The 25,428-nt window shown below is 47.0% G+C and overlaps 1 protein-coding gene across 1 annotated transcript; it reads right to left on the reverse strand.

The window, feature by feature from the left end:
- Positions 1-1,216: 1,216 nt before the first annotated feature.
- LOC125088543 (zinc finger protein 792-like) lies at positions 1,217-11,947 on the reverse strand. Its single transcript, XM_047709753.1, has 4 exons — positions 11,561-11,947; positions 8,741-8,867; positions 8,145-8,267; positions 1,217-7,510 (listed from the first exon to the last, which is right to left on the reverse strand). The coding sequence occupies exons 1-4, from the start codon at positions 11,945-11,947 to the stop codon at positions 5,994-5,996; spliced, it is 2,154 nt and encodes a 717-aa protein (XP_047565709.1). The 3' UTR covers positions 1,217-5,993.
- Positions 11,948-25,428: the final 13,481 nt, after the last annotated feature.

Genomic DNA, 25,428 nt, shown 5'->3' on the forward strand with positions numbered 1-25,428 from the left:
AGATATGTCCAGCCGAACCCTCAGAATCTGTGAGTGTAACATTGTTTGGGGAAAGGGTCTTTGTAGATCTAATTAAGTTAAGGATTTCAAGATGAGATCATCTTGGATTATATAGGCAGGCCTTAAATCTGGTGACAAAATGTCCTTATGGGAGACACACAGTGGGGAGGGGAAGGCCATTTGAAGACTGAGGTGGAGATGGGGAGTTACAAAACTATCAGCCAAGGAACACTGGGACACCCCCCCCCCCCAAGCTGGTAGTGGCAGGGAGGGATTCTGCCCTAGAGCCTCTGGAGGAAGCAAAGCCCCTGACTTTGGGCGTCTGAGATCATGAATCTCTGTGATCATAAGCTCCCAAGTTTGTGATTTTTATGGCACCTTCAGGAAACGAATCCAGGTGTCATTTAGAATTTAGTTGTATTGCTATCCATTTAGATTTGTTTGAAATGTGCACAACATTCCAAATGAAATGTTTACAAGTGTTAGGAGTGCAGAGTTTCCTAAGTCAGACCAACTTTTTCTTCTGTTTCTGAGAATAGGTAGTTTTTTTTTTTCCCAAGATTTTATTTATTTATTTGACAGAGAGAAAGAGCATGAGCAGAAGCAGGGAGAGCTGCAGGCAAAGGGAGAAGCAGGCTCCCCACTGAGCACGGAGCCTGATATGGGGTTTGATCATGGGACCCCATGATCATGACCTGAGCCGAAGGCAGACAGAATTCTGGTGCCCCAGAGTAGGTAGTGTTTTGCTCAGCGAACAAAAGAGCTGAGAGTGGCCCCAGTGGGCTTGTCGCGTGGACGTGCGAACATCATCGGTGGCAGTGGGCTCCCTCTGAGAGCTGTGTCCCACTCAGAGCTGTCTGTTCCTCAAGTGGCCTGAGTGTCTGCTGGTGCGGCCAGCTTTCCGCCGCCTGTCCCTCCTTTCCTCAGGCTTGGAGGGGCAAGGACGGTTGTTTCCTATTACATAGTTTTAAAAAATGAATTAAATTAATTTTTAAAATATTTTTTGAAGATTTTATTTACTTATTTGACAGACAGAGATCACAAGTAGGCAGAGAGGCAGGCAGAGAGAGAAGAAGGGAAGCAGGCTCCCTGTTGAGCAGAGAGCCCGATGTGGGGCTCTATCCCAGGACCCTGGGACCATGACCTGAGCCGAAGGCAGAGGCTTTAACCCACTGAGCCACCCAGGCACCCCAGAGTGTCAATAATTTTTTAATATTCAAGATAATCTCCATGGTAACCACAAAGAAAATAGTGATAAAATATACACAAAAGGAAATGAGAAGGGAATTAAAACACTTCACATTAAAAAAATTTAAAAAAAGATAGTAATATAGAAAATGGAGGGCATAAAAGCCATAGAGAAAACAAATAGCAAAATCACAGAAGTAAATCCCTCATCATAATGATGTTAATGTAAATAGATTAAACTCTCCATCAAAAGACACAGACTGACACAATGGATGTTTAAAACATTATCTAACTATATGCTGTCGATGGAGACTAACTTTACAGCCAAAGACACAACTAGGTGGAAAGTGAAAGGATGGAAAAACATTCCATAAAAGTAAGTATACAACATAAATTTGGACATTTTCTATAATAAAAGGTTTTATACGGCAAAAGGTATAATAATGATAAACATTTATGAAACTATTAACAGACCAAGAAAATATATAACTCAAAAATTGATAGGAAAAAGCAGTTCTACAGTAGTTGGAGACTTCAATACCCTGCTCTCAATAATGGAAAAAAGTCATTAAGAAAATAAAGGTCTTGAACAACACAAATAAACCAATCAGATCTAACAGAAATGTACACAATACTCTAGCCACCATCAAGAGAAAACACTGTTCACAAGTGCATATGGGACATTTCCATGATAGACCACATTAGGTCACAAATTAAAGCTTAATAGGTTTCAAAAGATATTATACAAACTATTTAATCTCAACAGAATGAAGTTAGAAACCGACAAAAGGCAAATTGGAAAATTCACATATTTGTGGAAATTAAATAATACATGCTTAAACAATCAATGGAACAAAGGAGAAATCACAAGGAATATTAGAAAATACCCAAGATGAAAGAAAACAAAAACATAGGGCACCTGGGTGGTTCGGTCTTTTAAGTATCCAACTGTTGATTTTGGCTCAGGTCATGATCTCAGGATTGTGAGATCAAGCCCCAGGTCAAGCTTTACGCTCAATGCACAGTCTGCTTAAGATTCTCTTCCTCTCTTTCTGGCCCTCCACCTCCTGCCCATATGGGCACGTGCACAGGAAGGGAGGGAGGGAGGGAGGGAGGGAGGAAAGAAGGCTTATATTAAAAAAGATCTCAAATCAACAACCTTACTTTGCAACTTAGAGAACTAGAAAAAGAACTAAACCAAGAGTTAGGCAAAGTTAAGAAATACTAAATGAGAATTTTAAAAATAGAGAATAGAAAAACAATAGAGAAAAACAAACAAATCCAAAAGACGGTTCTTTATCAAGATTAACAGAATTGACCAATCTTTAGCTACAGTGACTAAAAGAAGAGAGAAGACTCAAATTACTAGAATCAGAAATATAAGTGGAGACATTACTACCAATTCTACAGAAATACAATGGATTATGAGAGTACTACGAACAATCATACACACATACACACACAAAATGGAACCTAGATGAAATAGACAATCCTTAGAAACACAAATCCTATCAATACTGAACCATGAAGAGAATATCTGAATAAACTTATAATTAGTAATAATGAATAAAATGAATAATGTATAATGAATAAAATGTATAATGAATAAAAACCAAAAACCTCCCCACAACAAAGCGGGACCCAGTGACTTTATTGGGGAATTATACACATTAAAGAAATAGCACTGATTGTTTGTTACGATTTTCCAAAATCTTGGAAGAGGAGAGAATAATTCCTAATTCATTTGCCCTGATACCAAAGCCAGCAAATGATACACAAGGAAAGTACAGACCAATTTATTAATTATGAATATTGGTACAAATATCTTTAACAAAATACTAGCAAACAAAATACTAGTAAACAGAATTTAGCAGCATACTGAAAGGATTATATACCATGTTTAAGTGGGATTTATTCTTGGAATGCAAGGAAGTTTCAACATATGAAAATCGGTGTAATACACATTAATGGAAGGAAAAACCATAGGACCCTATCAACTAATGCAAAGAAAGCATTTGAAAAATCCAACATCCTTTCATGATAAAAACACTCAATAAGCTAGGACAGAAGGAAACTATATCTATCAGGACAGATACTACTCAAGCATTTAAAACAATTTTTTTAAAGATAAAACAAGCGTTGCTGATGATGGGGAAAAATCAGAATCATTGGTAGGAATATAAAATGAGAGAGCAACTGTGGGAAACAGTATGGAGGTTCCTCAAAAAATTAAAATTATAATTACCATATGAGCCAGAAATTCCACTTCCAGATATATCTATAAAGAAAGCGAGGGGGTGCCTGGGTGGCTCAGTTGGTTAACTGTCTGCCTTCAGCTCAGGTCATGATCCCGGAAACCAGGACAGAGACCCACACTGGGCTCCCTGCTCAGCAGGGAGTCGGCTTCTCCCACTGCCCCTCACCCTACTCCTCTTTCTCTCCTGTTTGCTTGCTCTCAAATAAATACAATCTTAAAAAATAAAACAACAATAGAAAGCAAGGTCTCAAAGAGATATTTGTACACACATGTTCATAGCTGTATGGTTCACAACAGCTAAAAGGTGGAAGTAAACCAAATAACCATTGACAGATGAGTGACTAAGCAAAATATGGCACAGAAATACAATGGCATATTATTCAGCCTTAAAAAGAAAGGAAATTCTGACACATGGCATAAAACAGGGATGAACCTTGAGGACATTACGCTAAGTGAAATAAACCAGCCACAAAAAGACAAATACTAGATGACTCTCCTCATAGGAGGTACCTGAAGTAGTCAAGTTCAGAAAGACAGAAAGTAGAAGGGCAGTTTCCAGGGGCTTGGCAGGGGGGAGAGACTTTGAAGTTATTATTTAATGGCTACAGACTTTTGGTTTTGCAAGATGAAAAGAGCTCGGGATGTGAATGGTGGTGATGGCTGTACAAAATGAATGTACTTAATACTCCTGAACTATGCACTTAGAGATGGTCTGGATGGTAAATTTTATGTTATGTGTATTTTGCCAGAGATTTTTTAATTAAAAAAATAAAGCATAAAAAATTGTGATGGATTCATTTGAGAGCACTACGCAACAGCAAAAAGAATGACCTGTTCATACATACAGCATGGATAATTCTTCAGATGATTACATTGTGAAAGAAAATAGACCAAAAATAAGGTATAAATACTTTATGATTCCAGTTGTATAAAATTCTAAGAAAGGCAAGCAAATCTGTAGTTAAAAAAAAAGAAAGAAAGAAAAGGAAATCAATGGTTTACTAGGAAGGCAAGGAGGGATAGTAAAGGGCATGAGGTAGCTTTGTGGGTGACAGATAGGTCCATTGTCATGGTTCTGTGTTGGTTCCCTGAGTGTATATATACTGAAAAACTTCTTAAACAGTGCACATCAAATACGTACGACTGTTGCATGACAAATGTATCTCAACAAAGCATTTAAAGAAATTGTTGCACATAAAAATCTGATCTCCCGTTCATGTCAGAAATTAGAGGATTTGGCAATCCTACATTGACTCTCTCTCTCTCTTTCATGCCTTGGCAGCAAAAATGGATATGTGACAAATGCTACACCCCTGGAGTACAGGATCTGCCTTCTCTCAGCCCCATTCTCCCGCCAAAGCAGCAACAGCTGTGGCACGAAAAGTGCAGGGAGCCTTGGTACCCACAAAACCTTTAGATATTTGCTCTGTCAGTGACCTAAGTCATAGGACAGAGGTCTGGAGGTCCTGAGAATTTCTGCAAAGCCTGAGTCCTGCACAGTCATATTCAAAGGAACATTCGTGGATGTACTTTTAGAACAGGCACATTCCCTCTAGCTTGCTACAGACTCGCCTATTCTACTCTCACGCCCAGTGTTTCTACAAATTATGGTCTCAACTGGGCCAGTAAATCCGACAATTAGGACACCTGTCTACCAGAGGCTAAACTTCAAGACAAATGGCTCCTTGGCAAGTGTCAGGTAAACAGTGTCTACTTAACAGTGCTAGGGAACATGAGGCATCCCATAGAAACACAGGGCCCTATTCATGCCGCTCCCAGATGCAGAGGAGGTTGTCACAACTGCCCCGTCCTCAGGGTCATCCCTGGCTCACAAAAATTCATGCCACTCAGATCCCAACATTAGGCCCACAAAGTCCTACCATCTTTCCCAGGAGACCTTGAGTAGCAACACAAAGGAGGCCAAATCTGGACCGAGAGCTATTCTCCACCATCCTGCTCTTTCTCCGAGGCAATACACTTAGAAACCCTTTTCGTTTGGTAGACCTCAACTGCGTTCTCAACCCACTTCACAGTGATCAAAACACATTGGATTAAAGGTGGCTTGATCATTAAGGCAATGTAAAGTAGGTGATTGTTGGGATGGATAATGTGGAGTCTGGATAAATCCATCATGAGCATCGTATGAGATCAGCCATGTCTTTGAAAGAAGGGAAACCTTCTCTGCAAGCCGCCTGCAGAACCCAGCTCAGGTCTTCACAGTCAAAGATATGGGGGTCATGTCCATAGCTATGCTGGTCACAGAGGGAAGGAATGACATCTTCCTTTGGCCTCAGGCTACTCGGGATTCCCTCTAAGAAAAGGAAGAAGTCCGAATACAGGGACTGGCTGAAACATATTCTAGGAGACCTGCCAGAGCTCTATGGCTTCTACCTCAAACACTCGCAGTGGCAAAGCTCTGGTAGAATCCATGGTGAGAAAAATGCTGCTTTGTTCCAGAAAGCTTCCAGCAGAACTAGCATTCATAGGGACTCTGCCCATTGTGGACATTGGGATGAACAAGGTTCATCCTCTGGTTGATGGCCCCCTCCTAAAGACTGTTCTCAGAGCTTATCACCTGTGCACATCGTTGTGCTGGAAGAGGGTGCACACTCACTGCACTCCTTTCTCTCATGTGAATTTTCTGGTGCCGGACGAGGGTAGGCCTCTGGCTGAAGGCTTTTCCACATTCACCGCACTTATATGACCTGTCTGGTTTGTGAACCTTCTGGTGTTGCCTCAGATTAGACCTCTGCCTGAAGGTTTTCCCACATTCAAGGCATTCATAAGGCCGCTCACTGGTGTGAAGCCTCCGATGGTTACTGAGGCTGGAGCTTTGGTTAAAGAATTTCCCACATTCGGGGCACTGATAAGGCCGTTCCCCTGTGTGAAGTCTCCGATGGCTATGGAGGCTGGAGCTCTGGCTAAACAATTTCCCACATTCGCTGCACTCATAAGGCCGCTCCCCAGTGTGGACTCTCTGATGCTTCATGAGGTCAGAGCTCCGGCTGAAGGCTTTCCCACATTCTCTGCACCTGTAAGGCCGTTCACCAGTGTGGACGATCTGATGTTGGATGAGACTGGCGATGTGGCTGAAGAATTTCCCACATTCATTGCACTTATAAGGTCTTTCTCCAGTGTGAACCCTCCAGTGCTTAATGAGGCTGGAGTTGCAGTTGAAAGACTTCCCACACTCTCTGCACTTATGAGCGCTTTTGCCCGTATGGACCCGCTTATGATGAATGAGGTTGGAGCGCTGGCTGAAGAACTTGCCACACTCACTGCACTCATAAGGCTTCTCTCCAGTGTGCACCCTCTTATGCTGAATGAGGTTGGAGCTTCGGCTAAAGAATTTCCCACATTCGCTGCACACATAAGGGCTTTCCCCAGTGTGAACACTCTGATGTCTCACGAGACTACAGTGTCGGCTGAAGAACTTCCCACATTCGCAGCACTCATAAGGCTTTCCTCTGTTGTGATCTCTCTGGTGCTGAGAGAGACCGGACACGTGGCTAAAGAATATCCCACATTTGTTGCACTCAAAAGGCCTTTCCCCCGTGTGGGTTCTCTGGTGCCGAACAGGTGCGGGTTTGTCAGGGAAAGCGTTCCCAAATTCACCACACTTGTTATGATTTTGTGCACCAGTGCTCTGGGGAGGCTCCTCCACTCTGTGAACGACCTGGCGCTGGAGAAAGCCGGATGCGGCCATACCGCCGCCGAAGTCCTTCCCATTCTCCCTGACTGTGAGAGGCTCCTTTGATGTGTCATCTCTGCAGCTCTTCACAAGGGAGGCCCTATCCTCATCCCTTCTGACAGGCTTGTCTATGTTCTGCTGCTGCTGAAGGTTTGCACTGGACTCTGACCCTTTCCCAGATGCCTCACACCCATCTGGTTTCTGCCTGGGATGTGTTGCCTGGTGTTCGGTCAGGTGCAAAACATCTTTCAAGTGCAGGCCACATGTGTCATGGGAGTCGTCCTTCTGGTTACACAGAGCCACTTTGAGCTTCCTGTCCTGTGACACTCCTTCTGCAGACACACTACACTCACCCTCCGCTCCACAGCCAAAACCTGAAAGCAGAGAAATGCTGGTGAAGTTCCCAGGATCCCTGAGGGAAGGAAGCAGCCCATGACAAATCATGCCTGACCCTGGCATGAGTCCTTGGGACTGATGGCAGGAGGATGAGCCTGACATCGGGGTAAGGAATGGTCTGCCGCAGTACCGAGCCTGGCCGGGTCACAAACCAGGGGAGGCCTTGCCAGGCCTAAGGACACAAGGATGGGGCTCAATCTTGGGCCAGAAGGCGGGGTCTCCAACTCACTCCTCTCTAAAGGCTTTCTGGCAGGGCCTTGGCCGCTGCTAACACACGAGCCCCAGGCAGAACGGTGTGCCCCAGCCCAGGGAAGTCTGACTGCTACTGAGCAGCTCATGTTTACGAACTACGAAAGGGAATACGCACCTATCATGACATAATGAGTGTAGGTCCACGCTGGAGACAGTCTCAGAGGGAGCTGTGTAAAGAGTGAGCCAGGGGACGCAAGTCAGAGCAGAAACAAGTGGGCCATGTGTCAAGAGCAGGAAAGGAAAGGTAGAAGAGAGATGTGGACAATGGCTTCGGCACCAAAACAATGATGAGCCTGAGGAAACACTGTAGGTGGGATCTGAAGACAGCAGTGACATCACCTGCCCCCCAAACCCACTCACCGGAGACAAGTCCACTGTATGCCCCTCTTGCCATGGCTGACGTCATGTCCACCCTGTCAGGCACCCACGGCTCTGCCCCCATCTGCAGCTGGGCAACTATGTGAGACCTGAAAGACGTCAGACCTGAGGAAAGACAGGGTTGGTAAGTGGACAGCAGCTGGCCAGGTGACCCACCTGATGACAGACCACAGGAAAGAAAGTGAAAGAGTACAACAGGAACACACAAGAGAGGTACGGCAGGAACATCCCAGTGGTCACGGCAAGCGGGAACCGCATCAGGGTTGTGGCGGTCAGGCCCCAGGAAACGTTAGCTAGAGGACGCGATCACCCAGGCAGGGAGTGGCCGAGCAGCCGGGATCCGCTGGGCCACCCGCAGGACTCCTCATTCACGGCCCCTCCCCACAATGCTTTGCGGCAGCAGGTACTGGTGCTGCTCCGGGAGGGGCTGGGACACTGCGCTGGGCCTGGGCCTGGAACCTGCAGCGCATATCCTGGGAGAGTGGGGAAGGAAGCGGTGCCAGTAGGGCTGGCCAAGTGAAAGAAAAGGGGACAGGCGGAAACGAGCTCAGGACACCCAGTGGGGGTGAAGTCCTTACCCAGCGAGGCTATGAGGGCAAAGTTCTCCAGCATCACATCGCAGTACAGAAGCCTCTGAGCCTCATCAAGGAGCCCCCACTCCTCCTGGGAGAAGTCAATGGTCACGTCCTCAAAGGTCACACAGCCCTGCCATAATGGGGACAGTTCATTCCAGGATCAGCTTCTCTCCTCAGGCACTCCCATCTGTCCCCTGTTCCCCTTCCTCCCCAGCTTCCCAACTCAGAGGAGATCTCAGGCCCTGGGTCCACTGGTGTTTGCTCTTTTCTATGCCTCACCTGACCTCTGTGTCAGTCCACGGCATCAGCGGGCAGCGGGGCAGAGAGACACCAGGGCCCAACGCCCTCCTCTGTGGGCCCCTCCCATGTCACCAACATTATCCTTCCCATATACAAACATGGACTCAATCTTCTCCCTTAATGGCCAGTACCAAGGCCCTGGGGCCAACAGCTCACACTCAATCCTTATATGCGTATCACTCTTGGACTGCACCTTCCTCAGACTCCGGACCTCACCATTGCATCCCCATTGTCACTGTACCTTCTCCCCATCCCTGCCCACATCACAGCATTGCTACAGACCCTCACATGTCATCACTCTGCACACGACAACCAGAACGTTCTTAGCAAACACAACCATGATCCCATCCAGACCCTTGGATGGCTCCCACTGCCAACAGCAACTCCCGCCCATGATTTGAAGGGCTCCCTGCCCAGCATTTTCCTAGCTTCAGCCTGAGTCTCGCAGAGCCACACAGACACCAGATACCCTTGGGCCTCTTCCTCTTCTATGCTGCACATGGGTTCTCCGATCCCCACCCTCAGGGTCACCCACTCCCTGCTGACCCCATTTGCCACTGAGTTAATTTCCCAGCCCAAATGAAAACCCCCAGGCCCTATCAAGGGGTACCACAGGGCCTGCTGAGAATGTAGAGCGGTGAACCAGCACCAGCCCAGGGCTCGCTGTAATACTACCTTCATTACAACTGAGCCTACCCACCCCTCCCATATCTACACCACCTGCCAGACCCCCTTGCCCGCCCCCCACACCCGGACAACTACTCCTCCATGTCTTTCTCCATGACACCCAACAAGCCAACCACGGTGTCCCAGCAAGAGACCCCGTTCTCAGATCAGAGGCCCCGCCTTCCTCTTTCCCTCTAACACCACTGCCACCATGACCTGAAGGTTCACCCTCTTTTTTTTTCTTTTTTAAAGATTTTATTTATTTATTTGACAGACAGAGATTACAAGTAGGCAGAGAGGGAGGCAGAGAGAGAGAGAGGAGGAAGCAGGCTCCCTGCTGAGCAGAGAGCCCCATGCGGGGCTCGATCCCAGGACCCTGGGATCATGACCTGAGCCAAAGGCAGAGGCTTTAACCCACTGAGCCACCCAGGCGCCCTGAAGATTCACCCTCTTGAACTGGACACACAACCGCACTCTTGTCCATGCACCAGATACCACATTTTAGTTATTTTAACTGTGGAAAGACTAACCAAGTAAGAAGAGCAAAGGCTATTGATACTGAGCTTGCGACAGGAAGGGAGAGAGTCCCTGTCGCTCACGTTTTGGCAGACTCAAAGGCAGGCAGAGGAGTGGGAAAGCTTTAGCGGGAAAGGGAAGGCTTCAGATGTGCCCTGACTGGGGGCCTGCTGGCCAGGAGAGGCTGTAAGCAATCTAACTAGATGCGGGGCATCCTATGTGACTGGTTAGGCGTGCGTGTTTGGTTTTCTCTCCTTGGTCCCAGACTGGAAGTAGGAACAAAAATTAGAGAAGCTGGCAGTTACTAATCCCACCCCGGTCGTGTGGGGCGGGTTGTTACAGAAGGTACCGTTTCTGGATTGTCACTAGAGATAGCAATCTTGCTTCCTGCGAGTCTAATTTAAGCGGGCTAGAGTCCTGGGTTGTTTGTTGTAGATAAAGAGGTTGGTTTCCTGGGCAGGTCCCTGCAGGTTGTGGGTAAGAATTCTATTTTTATATATGGTCTGGCCTTTGTCCCTTTGTGTACTAGGCCTCTCCTGACCTGGAACTATACCACCCTCACACACCAGATCCGGTGTCTAGCTGCCCACTCGGCTCCATTCTGGGGTCTCTGGGACATCAGAGCTCAGCAGGGCCAAAACCTCACTTCTGTTCTTATATTGAAAATTCCTTCTAGAACCAACTTCCCCATCTCAGTTGATGGCGCATCCATCCTTCCAGCTGCTGCAGCCAAAAACCATCCCTTCTCTTTTTCACTTTCCACATCGGAAAATCTGGTCGGCCTGACTTAAAAGAGGGATCCAGAATCCAATCAATCACTTCTGCCTCCAGCCACCTGCACTACTCAACTGAGCTACTCCGATAACGCGCTCCTTGCCCTCCCTGTCTCCACCCTATCCCCAAGTCCGGTTTCCACTCTGCGTCCACAGGGAGCCCGTCAAGACCCAAGTCAGATCACCTCCCTCTTCTACTCGAAACCGTCTATGGCTCCCAACACCCTCAGGACAGCTCTTCAGCCCGCCATTCCGGGCCTCACCGTCTCCCACCTGCTCTCCAAATACTCAGCTCAATCTCACCGCCAAGCTTTTGCGCACGCCGATGCCTGTGTCTAGGAAACCTCTCCTCGCCTCCTGCCACTAGATTTCGGAAATGCGAAGCGCTCTGCTGGTACCACCTCCGGCCTGGATCCAGCACCCCAGGCTGGGCGTAGCTCCCCTCCAGCGCCCCCAGACTCAAAAGCCGAGGAGAAATGGGAGAGGATAGAGACAGACAAGGCCACCTCCGCGGTCCGGGCGCCAGGCACAAGGGCGTGGGGGTCGCGGCGGCTACCTGTGCACTCACCTGTGCCGGGGCCCTGAGCGCCGCCGCCACCACCATCGCTGCCCCGGCTCGCAGCGGAGCCGCGGGAGACGGGTCAGCGCCCAATGCCGCCATCCGTGCCCGGGCTCGCAGCGGAGTCGGCGGAGACCGGTCAGCTTCGCCTGACCCGGGGCACGGCGGGCCTGGGCTCCCGGCTGATGCCGGCGTGCGACGCGAGGCGCGGGCGGACCTAGCGGACGCGAGTCCCTGGGCGCCGGGTGGAGCAGGGGCCCAGCCCCCCGGTCTCGGCTCCCTAGCTCCGAAAAGGCCGGGTAACGTGGGCGCTCGACCCTCCGCCCGGGCCAGGCTGGCTGGCCTGGAACGCAGGAAGTTCCAGCCCGGACCGGCGCAGAACCACCCGCCAGTCATTGGCACTGCGCCAGGAGCGGATTCTAGGTTTAGTCTCCTCGGACCGCGTTTCCGGTCCCGCCCCCTGCCGTGCTGGTGCGCGGTGCAAGGTGGGGTACGGGGGGGCGGTGCTTATTGGGGGGGTGCTGGGGGCAGTACTGGGAGGCGGTGCTGGGTGGCGGTGCTGGGAGGTTGCCGGGTGGTGGTGCGGTGGTGGGGGAGGTGCTCAGTGAGCGGTTCTGGGGGGCGTCGGGGTTAAGTAGTTGTGCTGGGAGCGGGGGGCGATGCTGGGAGGGCGGTGCGAGGGGACAGTTCTAGGAGGTGGTGCTGGGACGGCGGCGCTGGGTAGTGATGCGTCTGGGGGAGGGTCCTGGGCGGGGGCAGTGGGTGATGGTGCGGGCGGGGTGACGGGAGGTGGTTCCGGGAACGCGGAGCTGGGAGGGCGGTGCGAGGGGGCAGTGCTGGGTTGTGGTGCGGGAGGTTGGGGAGCGGTGGAGTGGAGTGGTAGTGCGGAGGTGGCTGTGTTGGGGACGGTGCGAGTGGGCGGTGCTTGGAAAGCCGCGCCCCCTCGGCGCGGTGTTAGGTGGGAGAAGTTAGCGCGGAGGGGAGGTGTGTGCGTAGGTTTCCTGCTTCTCCCTGGTTCCTGCAGGTTCTCCAATGTTGGGGGGGTCCCGCAGCTTTATCTTCTTCACTGGCCGTCCCCAGACTGCTCTGTCTGGAGCCAAGTCCCAGTCGCCCTTAGGGGACTCTGACGGGAGACCAATTTGTGCGTGGGTGCAGGTGAGTCCTGCACCTTTTGAGGGTCCGTGATCAAAGGAGTGACACTGATACAAATTGAAGGTCAAACAAAGCTTTCTTTTGCGCCAGCACCGAGGATGAAACGGACGGGCTGGGGTATCTCTTACAGAGAGAGCAACCACCTGCACGCTCACAGACTAGCTTTTTTTTTTTTTTTTTAAGATTTTATTTATTTATTTGACAGAGAGAGAGCACAAGTAGGTAGACAGGCAAGCAGAGAGAGAGAGAGGAAAAAGCAGGCTCCCTGCTAAGCAGAGAGGCTGATGCGGGACTTGATCCCAGGACCCTGATCACGACCTGAGCCGAAGGCAGAGGCTTAACCCACTTAGCCACCCAGGCGCCCCTCACAGACTAGCTTTTATAGGGCAAAGGCCATGTAGTTGAGCCTGGCCAATGAGATTGTAACACACAGGGAAAGTTGCAGTCATGGTAGGTCACATGCAAGTGGGCAATTGAATTACAATTTACCCTATAGTAGCTGTTTGAACGAACCTATCACTCTGGTCAGAATTGGCGCCCAAAAGGTGGGGTTTACATTCTTTGGTGGTTAGGGAGATAGTCTGTGTGCTTTACGGATTGGATGTCTCCACCTGGCCTGACTCGTCCTTGTATTCTGGGCTCTGTTATCTCCCCCTGACCTGACCCGACCTTGTGTTTGGGCTCTGTTATCAGGGACTGGTCGACCATATTTTACTGGTTTCCCAGACTTGATTCTAAGTAAGTTCCTCTAGGGTGGCGGGGGGAACAGGGTCAGTGTTAAGTTTCACTGCACAAACAACAAAATGGCTGTTTCACCGACATGGAGTCGCTCTGGCTAAGTAGGCCCTTACACTTTCAGACCTTCTGGAGGACCCAGGTTCACACTGACTAATGAAAAATCAACACCTGATCTGCAGGGTCTGTTTACTCATAGTGAACGTAGCTCTAATTCAGTGCTCCTCAAACCAGCAGAAGCACCATTTGTTAAAAATGCAAGGTCTTGGGCTACAATGCAAACCTAGGGACTCGGAAGTTCTGCAGGTGGGGCCCAGTCTCGTGCTGGCGCGTGCGTGTGTTTTTGTGTCTGTCTCTTGGTACGTAACAGGGCCCACACGTGTTTACTGCTACGTAGGTAAGAGCCATCAGCAGCAGCAACAACATTGTCATCCCAAGTCCCACAGTTAGAGGGCAAATCAGAGACAGCTCTCTACAGGATAACTGGGATATTTGTCAAAATAATGATTCTCTAATTCAGCAAAAAACGGCATGGGTGATGATGATAATGTTTACATGAAAGCACCCTTTTACCATTTGGCTATTTTATTTAAAATACATCAGAAAAAAATACATCATGCAGGAGAGTTTCATAAACAAAAGGTAGGCCTATTATGTAAGGGACGGATTCTTACAGATCACATGATTCAACGTTGGAGAACATCAGGGTTAGATGTTAGCACCTCAGGCTTGAGTGGACATCATGGAAATGACATGGTGTCAAGTTCATTACACAGGGTGTCATGTCATCACTCATGTCTAATTCTTATGCATTGAAGAAAAAATTATTCAAGACACTTGCTGAGGAATGATAAGGCAGACTCAATTCTCAGGCCCTATTGTGCTAGGTATAGGGACCACTGCCATAGGAGCTTATAGTGAGAGAGGGGGATTGAGATCCAGGTAGAAAGAAAAGTGGGAATTTATAGCCAAGGAAGAGGTGGGGGTTCAGGGATGGGAAATTACTAAGAGAAGACATGAGGGGTAAGAGAGGTTCTGACTAAACCTAACAGGATTCTTGCTGAAGGCCCACTGGGATCATCACCTGTCAGGTAGGGGGTGTTGGGGAATGAGGGACCTGATCAGATATCACCAGTGATCAGATATGGAGGGTAGTTCTGGTCAAAATGATTTTGGGATTCTTGCTACAACACAGACAGGAACATGGAAGTCTGAACATCAGGGCCTTGTTGAGAAGAGAATTCAGAAGAGCCTAAGTAGAAGTTGGTCAAGGAGAATATCTTTGTCACAGGAACCAACACTTGCCCCTCTCCTGACTATCCTGTGGCCTTCAGAACAGCCAAATCCAGGTTCAAATATCTGATCATGAGACATCCCCTTTGAGGTCCATCAGCTGGAGGTTACCAGGCCTTGTCCTCATCAAGGCTCAGTCAGTCCACTACCCGTACATGCAGCCCACCAGGGACCACTGATTCCTGGAGAACTGGAAACCAAGGCCCAAGGAGGCCATACCAGAACGAGGCACGACATGAAGACATAATGAGGACATAATCTCACAGTCGCTTCTGTCCATTTTTCATTGCCCCCAAACTCATTTACATGGTCCAAATTAAAGGGAGGGAAGCAAAGTTTACAGAAGGAGAAAAGAGATTGCTGAGGGCACCTGGGTGGCTCAGTCAGTTAAGCATCTCGCTCTTGATTTCGGCTCAGGTCATGGTCTCAGGGGCTGTGAGGTCGAGCCCTGTGTCAGGCTTGCGCTCAGCCGGGAGTCTGCTGGAGATTCTACCTTTCCCTCTGGCCCTCCCCTGACTCTCACTCTTTCTCTCTCTCTCTCTTTCAAATGAATAAATAAATCCTTTTTAAAAAGAGAGATGGATGAGCGTATCACGAGTTTCAATACAATCATCAATTTGGTAACCAAATACGCATTTTTTATTCCTTTGTGCTTTCAACACTCATTGCCTCTATTTTATGTGACAGCCCCAAAACCCTATCCAGTCACTGCCTCAATCTCAGTCTTAGTACTTATGCTCCTAACCTAACCTAATCCCAGGAAACTATAACAAAATAGGTTACTTGTCACCTCTCACTCCCAGTATAACCTATGGTTCAGGGACATGTGCAAGGACCTTTTTAAACTACTGAAGAAATTACAACCACCTAAGTTTCTGTACATAGCAAAAGTGTGTCCCAAGAAAAAAGATAACTGAAAGAAGATTATTTCAATCCCCAAAGGAAAATTTTAATGGAAAAATAACCGCCATAAAATGCGATTCTAAGGACTATAACTTAAGAACAATGAAAAGTGATTCCAGGCAGAATCTTCGGGGAGAGAGGGGTGAGGATCTGAGAAAGGCATGTGTCTGTGACTTCTCTAATAGTGCATTCTCTGTATCAAATGTGAATATTATCTCCTGTGGACTTAGAACGATGGCATTACCATGCATACCCTAAAAATCATAGTACTTGGGGCGCCTGGGTGGCTCAGTCAGTTAAGCGCCTGCCTTCAGCTCAGGTCATGATCTCAGGGTCCTGGGATTGAGCCCCACATCAGGTTTCCTGCTTGACAGAGAGCCTGCTTCTCCCTCTAACTCAGACCCTCCCCCTGCTTATGTTCCGTCTCTCTCTGTCTCAAATGGGTAAATAAAATCTTTAAAAATAAATCATAGTACTCAAAATGGGACAAAGGGATGAATATTCCAAGTTCCCCATATGAATCCATAGTTTACATTAGAGTTCCCTATGTTGTACTTTTGAGAAAGGGAAACTGAAGGAATCCTACTTAAAAAACAAAACAAAACTATTTTTTTTTCCTTTTCCTGTCTCTGTTCCTCCTAGGACCTGCACCCCCACCTTACACAGGCCTTGATGTATGTCGTCCTTGTGAAGGTCAAGGAGTTCATGATTTCTCTGGAGTCTTCTAGCAGAATAGCTAACACCTAAAGGATTGATCAAGTGAGGTTGTCATATACGTTTTCCAAGCCATGACTCCAGACACCTTGAGGCCAAGACCCCTGGCTCCAGGGTATTAGGTGACTTAGAGAGAACACCTGAGTACTCACCCTTGTTAGACCAGGTCCTGGATGCCTAAGAGGACATGTGTACCAGATCACCATCGCCAATAGAAAGTCTAGACCCCGGGGCGCCTGGGTGGCTCAGTGGGTTAAGCCGCTGCCTTCGGCTCAGGTCATGATCTCAGAGTCCTGGATCGAGTCCCGCATCGGGCTCTCTGCTCAGCAGGGAGCCTGCTTCCTCCTGTCTCTCTGCCTGCCTCTCTGCCTGCTTGTGATCTCTCTTTCTGACAAATAAATAAATAAAATCTTAAAAAAAAAAAAAGAAAGTCTAGACCCCAAACAAGATGACTCTTTCTCCTTTCCTTTCAAGCCTACCAGATGTTCTCTCCGCATCTACTCTCTCTACACCTTCAATAAACCCTGCTCTTACTTCCTGAGGGCTTGTGTTTGATCTCCTTCCTGCACAAAGCCAAGGATGCTCTTGGCTGGTCCTATAGGACCCCTCTGGGTCCTCAGACCTCGCCTACGTGCCTCACTTTCTATGGGTTTTGACAAATATTTATCACATGTGGTGTCTAAATGGGGTGTCTCTCCAGATCAGATGAGGCCCCCAGATGTGGAGCGACAATTGGATGGAAGCCGGTGGCGTGGGCCTGAAAGAGTTCATCTGAAGCAGAACAAAGGAGATTGCCATGCATTGAATACACCGCAGTGGAGAAGGGGAAGGACAGCAGAGGAGAGGCCGTGTGCAAGGTGGCAGTGGGTGGGGACTGTTTTTAAAGGAGGGAGATGAAGAGGTATGGATGGATGGAATTCTCCATTTTTGGTAACTGTGCCTGGTTGTAAGTAGCCCAGTGGTCATTTAGGGCCTGTGGAGATTTTTGAGGATGGGCCTGTCTGGATTCAGCTGGGGGGTCCCTGTGGGCCCTCTGTACATCCCATTGCTCAAGGCCTCTTTGCCTAAAAGTGACCTCTACATCTTGTAGTCACCATTATACTTGCATACAAAGTACTTTCATTGCCGTAAACAATCCCCTGTGTTCCATCTACTCATCCGTCCACCCCTTCTTCCCCCAGGAACTCCTCAACACTACTGGCCTTTTTTACTGCCTCCATGATTTTTCCTTTTCCAGAATGGCATCTCGTTGGAATGATACACTATTTAGCCTCTTCATATTGGCTTCTTTCACTTCGTGGTATACACTTAAGTTTCCTCTAAGTCTTTCATAGCTTGGTAGCTCATTTCTTTTTAGCACTGCATAATATTCCATTGTCTGAATGGACCATGGTTTACATTTCCATTCACCTACTGAAGGACATCTTGGTTACTTCCAGTTTCTGGCGATTATGAATAAAACTGCTATAAACATCCATATGCAAGTTTGTGTGTGTGGACAGAAGTTTCACTTCTTTCGAGGAAATACCATGGAGTGCAACTGCTGAATTGTGTTAAGAGTCTGTTGAGTTTTGCAAGAGATTGCCAAATTTTCTCCAAAGCCAATGTACCATTTTGCTTTCCCACCAGCAATGAATGAGAGTTCCTGTTGCTCCACATCCTCATCAGCATTTGGTGTTGTCGGTCTTTTGGACTGTGGCATTCTGAGAGGTGTGTAGTGGTATGACACTGTGGTGTTAATTTGCATTTCCCTAATAATATGTGGTGGTGAGCATCTTTTCATATGCTTACTCTCCCTCTGTGTCTCTTTGGGGAGGTGTCTGTTCCTTTTGCCCAGTTTTTATTGGGTGGTTTACATTCTCTGTCGAGTTAAAATTCCTTCATTTTAGTCACTGTCCTTTATCAGATACACATTTTGTAAAAAATGCCCTCCCCATTTGAAGGTTGTCTTCTTATTCTATTGACAGTCCCTTTCACAGAGCAGAAGTTTTTAATTTGAAGGAAGCCCAGTTCATCAATTTCTTTCTTTTATGGCTCATCCTTTGGTACGTATATAAAAAGTCACAGCCAAACCAAGGTGATTCAGATTTTGTTTTGCAGTTTTGTGCTTTAAATTTCGGCGCCTGGGAGGCTCAGTGGGTTGAGCCTCTGCCTTCAGCTCAGGTCATGATCTCAGGGTCCTGGGATTGAGCTCCACATTAGGCTGTCTGCTCAGCAGGGAGCCTGCTTCTCCCTCTCTCTCTCTGCCTGCCTCTCTGCCTACTTGTGATTTCTCTCTGTCAAATAAATAAATAAAATCTTTAAAAAAAATTTAGGACTGTGAACAATTTCGAGTTAATATTTGTGGAGATGAAAGGTCTTTGTCTAGATTCTAGATACCCTCTTTATTTATTTATTTTCATATGGGGATGTCCAGTTGTTCCAGTGCCATTTGTTGGAAAGATTACCCTCTCTCCATCAAACCGTTTTGCTCATTTGTCACAGATAAGTTGACTCCATTTATATGGGTCCATTTCTGAGCTCTGTAAGATCAATGCAGTTCTCCAGTTCTCAGCAGACACTGACTGTGTGTCCTATAAATCTGGCTCAATTCTGACCCTCCCTACCTGTCTCATGGAAAGTGTTGCCAATTTGTACAAAAATTATGAGCCATAAATAAAATTGTAAATGCGTATTGTTTTTTCAACCCCAGCACTATCATTGCTTTTATACCCTCTGACACCACTTCTTTCGTCATGGTTGATTTACACTCTGTTTTCTTCAGCAGACCCCCTGTATGTAACTCCCAATCCCTTTTCGCCCTCCTATGTGAAAATCAACAGTGTACCTGGACTGTCGTGCTCCAAGGTTTTTCCAACATCCCTACTTGTTTTACCTGAATATTTTGTGTAAATCTGAAGACTCTGGGCTTCTCTTATAATTCAGTGCTCTCTCAATATGTGGAGGACCTTCTTTGTTCTACTGGGTTCAGTAACTTGGAGTCCGACACTTAATACTCACTAGAAGCTCTGGCTTGGGTTAACCTTGAAAAGAAAACTGTCAGTGATTTTACCAACAAAATGGGTTTATTCAGAAATTGCAGAGAATTACATCTCCAGACTGGCAAACTACAGCAAAACCATAGGGAAGTCCAAAGAACAAAGGAGAAGAATGTTCTTTTATGGAGAAAAGTGGGGAGTTGGGAGAGGCTGTTGTAAACAAAAAGTCCATGGGAGTCAACGGGGAGTCCAAAGTCTAGTTCCTTTTCATTAGTTGAGTTGTGACAGTCTCTCATTGGCTGGGCTGTTGCTGGGCAAGGAGGAAATCTTCCTTCCCCATCCTGGGGTAGTAAAGGAGGCTTCCTCCTGTTGGAAAATGCAAAGTAGTTCTCTTCCTGTTGGCTCTGCAAGGGGCTGTGAGGAGTGATACAGTATGAGAGCTCCCCCTTCGGGCCTCCCGATTCCATGTTCAGTGACATTTCCTTTAATTCAGTTTCACAGTTTTAGCTCAAAAGCCATCTACTGTCTATGCAGATAATAAATTTCCTAGTCTTAACTAAAGTGCAGGCTCTTGTGAGAATCCCAAGTTCTGCTATCTGGGATGAATTCTCTTCTCTGGGATGATTTTGTGTTGGGCTAAGTCTCATATTCATTGGGTTCTGGAAATCTGTAATGGCATATGCTGCCCACCATCTTCCCTCCAGGAACCATCCGTTTGTTCTCTCTAGTAAAGAGTCTGTTTCTTGGTTTGTCTCTTTATTTTCTTTGTTCCTTTGTTCTGTTTCTTAAATTCCAGGTATGAGTGAAATCATATGGTATTTGTCTTTCTCTGCCTACCTTATTTCACTAAGCATTATACGCTCCAGTTTCCATCCATATAATTGGAATGGTAAGATTTCATTCTTTTTTTAAAGATTTTATATATTTATTTATTTATTATTTACTTATTTTATTATTTATTTTAGAGAGAGAGAGCATGAGCGGGAGGGCAGAGAAAGAGAGAGAGAGAATCTCAAGTAGACGCCACACTGAACATGGACCCAACCGTGGGCTGGTTACCGGGACCCTTGAGCTTAAACCAAGAGTTGGAAGCTTAATCGACCGAGTCACCCAGGTGCCCCAAAGTTTCATTCTTTTTATGGCTGAATACTATTCCAGTGTGTGTGTGTGTCTGTGTGTGTGTGTGCATGTGTGTGTGTACCACACCTTCTTTATCTGTTTTGTCTCTTGATGGACACTTGGGCTGCTTCCATAACTTGGCTCTTGTAAATAACACTACTGTAAACAAAGGAGTGGTTGTATCCTTTCAAATTAGTGTTTTTGTGTCCTGTGGAAAATACGCGGTAGTGGGATTCCTGGATCATATGGTTAATTCTATTTTTAACTTTTTGAGGACCCTCCATACATTTTTCCCCAGAGTGACTCTACCAGTTTGCATTCCCACCAACAGTGTAAGACGGCTCCTTTTTCTCCACATTCTTGCCAACACCTGTTGTTTCTTGTGTTGCTGATTTCAGCCGTTCTGACGGGTGTGAGGTGATCTCTCCTTGTACTGTTGATTTGCATTTCCCTGACGATGTGACGTTGAACATCGTTTCATGTGTCTATTGGGAATCTGTTTGTCTTCTTTGGAGAAATGTCTGTTGATGTCTCCTAGTGCCTCTTTATTACTGATTGTTTTCAAAGTATTACTATTTCCTTTTCAATTCTTTCCATTGAATTTAGAAATCCCCTTTCAAGTCATCCAAAAAGAATTCCCTAGCATTTTTCATGAGACTTGGTTGTCAAGGTGCTTGAGTCTGATCCCTTATTGTCTGTGGTGTGGAAACAGTGCCTCTCAGGTTACTTTTAAGATTTCTTTGGGGGTTTATATCTCTTTTTAGGTGTCCTCCTTCTTTCTCAGCCTGTCTTTGCAAATTATAGTCCAAGATTAGTGTTTGTGATTATGTTTTTAATTTACTAGTATATTTTTGTACGTCCTTAAGGAAATTTGTTTTCATGCCAGCTCAGGAGATGAAGGACAGTGATATTCACATCTCCGAGTCTGTGCTTAGGCACGGGTTTGATTCCTGGCTCAGCTGCTGTGAACTTTCAGAAGAAAATGGATATAAAGCCACCAAGTTACTAGTAATCAAGCTGTCCATTTTATGCTAGGAGTGTTTCTGATGCTGTTCCTTTCAAAATACACAAGTTCTTACCAACAACTGCCTCAAAGGATAGTGCTATCCGTTTTTACGAGACTTGAACCCCAAACTACATGCCAGCATTGCATGGCTTCTCACTGTTCTCTCTGAAACTTCAGCCAAGCCACCCTCTGCTCACAGGGACCACTCTTCGGGATTCCAGCCTCTGAGGATTAAATGGAGTCGCCACGCTATTCACGAACATTTTGTATCTTCCTTTTCCCTCTCATATAACCCAACTACAGCCCGTACACATCCCTGAGTCAACCAGCTGTTTTCTTATAACCCCTGGGTTTTCCAATCTCTGAGATGCTTTTGCCTTAACAGGAGACCACGCGAAGTTGGGGATTGGATCTGTATTATAATCCAGCCATCCCAGGATTAGACTTTGGGTTCAGGTTTCAGAAATCTCAACTTGGTGGTGGAGGGAAATAAGGGTTTCTTTTAGGACGGCCATAAAAGCTGTCTATCCCTTACCCTGACCTTGAGCTGAGAATTTGAAGCCCTGAGCTCATCTTCTTTGTGTACTTTGAAGCAACCAACAGACCTCATTATACTCCTTTTTAGATTTTTGCTAAAATGATCTGTGGCCGCAACGATGTGGTTGGTCGTCTAGAGCCTTACCGCAGAGACGCTTCAGCACAGGTATCTTGATTACAGGTGTCGTGTTGGTCCCAGCCTGTCCGAAGGTGATGTTCTCAGCTAGGAACACCTGAGGCCCTCGCCAGGCCCATATTATTTGTAGGGAGCCCCAGACATTTCCCCCAGCAGGGCCCGTATGTGGCTGGACTGGATCTTGTTGCTCTTCCTTTGATTGCAGGATGCACTTAGTGGAAAACCGTCGGGGAATTTTGAAAAACAAGACTAATTACTCACAAGTCTTGGCATGTCGGGGGCCGCAGAGTGAGGTCACAAGACAGAGAGAGAGAGAAAATACAGACCTGGGGCTCTGCCTTTATTAGGGTCTTACTAGGGTCTTTATTAGGTTTCACGAGGTCACTCTATATTGGCTAATTTGAAGCATTAGAGTGGGAAATCAAGGCACAGGAGACTGATGCAGGGTCACGCAAGGAGCCTCATTTTAAGATGTATTTATTTATTTGAGAGAGAGAGAGCGCATACACAGTGGGAGGGGCAGCGGGAGAGAATCTTAAAGCAGACTCTGTGCTGAGCAGGGTGCCCAACACGGGCCTCCATCTCACGACACTGAGATCATGGCTTGAGCCAAAACCGAGAAATACCAGGTGCCCCAAGAAATGCCAGTTTTCGCCATCACCCAGTGTCTTCTGAAAGGAGAACTTCATGGGTGTGGGGGTGCCTAGTTCCTTATCTGGTTATTTTACTAGTAGCTGCATCCTATAGCTGGCGATATGTTTATCTGGAGTGGATGTCTATTGAAATGGAGGCCTTGGCAATCAGCGCTTCACGTCAGGCATAACGTTTCAACAGGCAATAACTTAGTCACTGGTGTGTCACTGACCACCACGAACAACTGCCGTCTCCTCTACCATCAGAAACAGGGGCATGAACATGGTTAAATCTAATCAAATAAGAGTACCCAGTCCAGATTCCTATCCTTCAGTTCTGTTCCCTGGAAACCACTCATCATACCATCGCTGGCTATCTGTCTGAATTCAGCGAGGGAAGCCGAACTTCTCTGAAGACACTGGGATAAGGGATTGCTTCTAAGAACCGCACTTTGGGGAGTTGGGGGGTTCAGCTGGTTAAGCGTCAGACTCCTTTTGTTTTTGTTTTTTTTAAGATTTTTTTTAAAGATTTTATTTATTTATTTGACAGAGAGAGATCACAAGTAGGCAGAGAGGCAGGCAGAGAGAGAGGAAGGGAAGCAGGCTTCCTGCTGAGCAGCGAGCCCGATGCGGGACTCGATCCCAGGACCCTGGGATCATGACCTGAGCCGAAGGCAGCGGCTTAACCCACTGAGCCACCCAGGCGCCCTCCTTTTGTTTTTTTTAAGGATTTTATTTATTTATTGACAGAGATCACAAGTAGGCAGAGAGGCAGGTAGAGAGAGAAGAGGAAGCAGGCTCCCTGCTGAGCAGAGAGCCCAATGTCGGCTCAATTCCAGGATGCTGGATCATGACCTGAGCTGAAAGCAGAGGCTTTAATCCACTGAGCCACCAAGGGCCCCCCATTTGTCAGAATCCTGACTTCGTGATCTCAGGGTCCTGGGATCGGCCCCTCCTCGGCTTTGCACTCAGCGAGGAGTCTGCTTGAGGATTCTCTCTCTCCCTCTGCCCCCTCCCCCCAACTCACATGCTCTCTTTCTCACTCTCAAATAAATAAATAAATAAATAAATAAAATTTTAAAAAGAGCGTGTCCTGATGGCACGTGGTTGATAAGGCAGCCTTTATCCAAGGTCTAGCTTACTCGCTTCCAAGCATTATGCTCTGTTCTGGACACAGCAAGAGAGAGCTCCTGGCTTCCATTCCTGGTCAGTGTAGATGAGTGTCTGAGAACTGTGTCCTCACTCTCTCTTTTACAATCTCATCGATCCCTCCTATCATTTTACAGACACATCTCCCTATTTCCTCCCTCCGTATTTAGTTTTTCATTCATTCTCCTACAAAATTGTCTACTACTTACAAGATTCCCCCTTTTCTACAGAATTCCTCATGCTTCTTGTCACACACCTTGCCGATCCCCTGACATCATTCCCAAACCTTCTCTCTCTTATAGAACCTCTTCCGTGGAAACATGGAAGTTTTGTCACAGAAAAGTCTAAAGATTTGGATTCTAATTCCAGATTTAACTTTCCCTCAAGCCACAGATTTTCCATCTAGACTTTATCCTGTATGTGAGACCACTTTGTAAATTCTAAAGCATTAGAGAAATGCCATTAACTATCATTTCTTAGGTGATTCTCAAATTAAACACGTTGATGCTGAAGGATCCATCAAATAAAAAATATTGCTCGAATTTATTGACAGGAGCAGCAGAGTCCCTTGAATGGTATGAACCCGGAGCAGACCCCGAGGAAGTTGTGCATACCCCAGGAGCAGGTACGGACAGCAGACTGGGTGGAAAGTGGGTAAAAGGAAAACACTAGGGAATAATTCTCCTTGGCTGCCCTGGTTTGGGTTCCCTGTGTGGGATGACTTCCGTCCAGGCCTGCGTCCAACCCTGGGGGTGCATGGGTCGTCCCAGAGTGAGTCAAGGTTTAATCCAGTGTGGCAAACGGTGAAGAATAAGGAGTTTCAAGTCTCCTACGGCTGATTTGAATCCATAAAAACTGTGAATGGCCTGGTCACCCAATTTCTCTGTCCTTCAGATTGCTAGCTACAACATAGGTGAAGGGTGGGAGGTAATTTACAGCATTTGCAAAAACCTGTACTTCGATATAAAAGGTTTAGTCATGATGGTTGCTCAATGAAATCTATCTACAGGAAAAAATATTCATTAGTTCACTCGGCACAAGGAACACATCTTACTTATTGACACAACCCCAGATCCTACTCAATGCCAAGACACACTACGGCTGTAAGAAGTCTTCCGAATGAATAAATACACGGATGACACAGTAAAAACAGGTCGTGGGATAGTGATAGTGGGAGGAGCCAAAAGCAAAATTGCGCTCTGCCATTGGGTGTGCAGGTGGTAAGACTGCAGTGTCCTGGCCTCTCTGACCCAGAAGGTGTTGTGGAGTCTGATTTTAACCACCAGAGGCCAGAGTGTTAAAGGCTCCCCTGAGTATTTTCACGTGCACCCGAGGACGAGATTCTCTGCAAGTCTAGCTCATTCCTGACTGTAGAGAGCCTGGTGTGCGAACAGAGCTGTGCTGGAGCGGGCACACCGCCTGGGTGTAGACACTGGAGAGGGACACAAAGCATTGGGGCTCTCCTGGGATGCAAGACCAGACCTCTGGGACCCCGGGGGTTGTGGTGGAGTTGGGGCCAATGT

Source organism: Lutra lutra, chromosome 17 (genome assembly GCF_902655055.1).
Source record: "Lutra lutra chromosome 17, mLutLut1.2, whole genome shotgun sequence".
NCBI classification, from domain to species: Eukaryota; Metazoa; Chordata; class Mammalia; order Carnivora; family Mustelidae; genus Lutra; species Lutra lutra.

Bases quoted from the DNA above. Each gene is read 5' to 3' on its own strand.
- LOC125088543 (XM_047709753.1), bottom strand. From the start codon at position 11,947: ATGACTGGCGGGTGGTTCTGCGCCGGTCCGGGCTGGAACTTCCTGCGT. The intron at 8,268-8,740 runs GTAAGGACTTCA...GTCTTTCCTCAG, and splicing joins TGCCCTCATAGCCTCGCTGG to GTCTGACGTCTTTCAGGTCT. The intron at 7,511-8,144 runs GTGAGTGGGTTT...CTCTGCTTTCAG, and splicing joins ATACAGTGGACTTGTCTCCG to GTTTTGGCTGTGGAGCGGAG.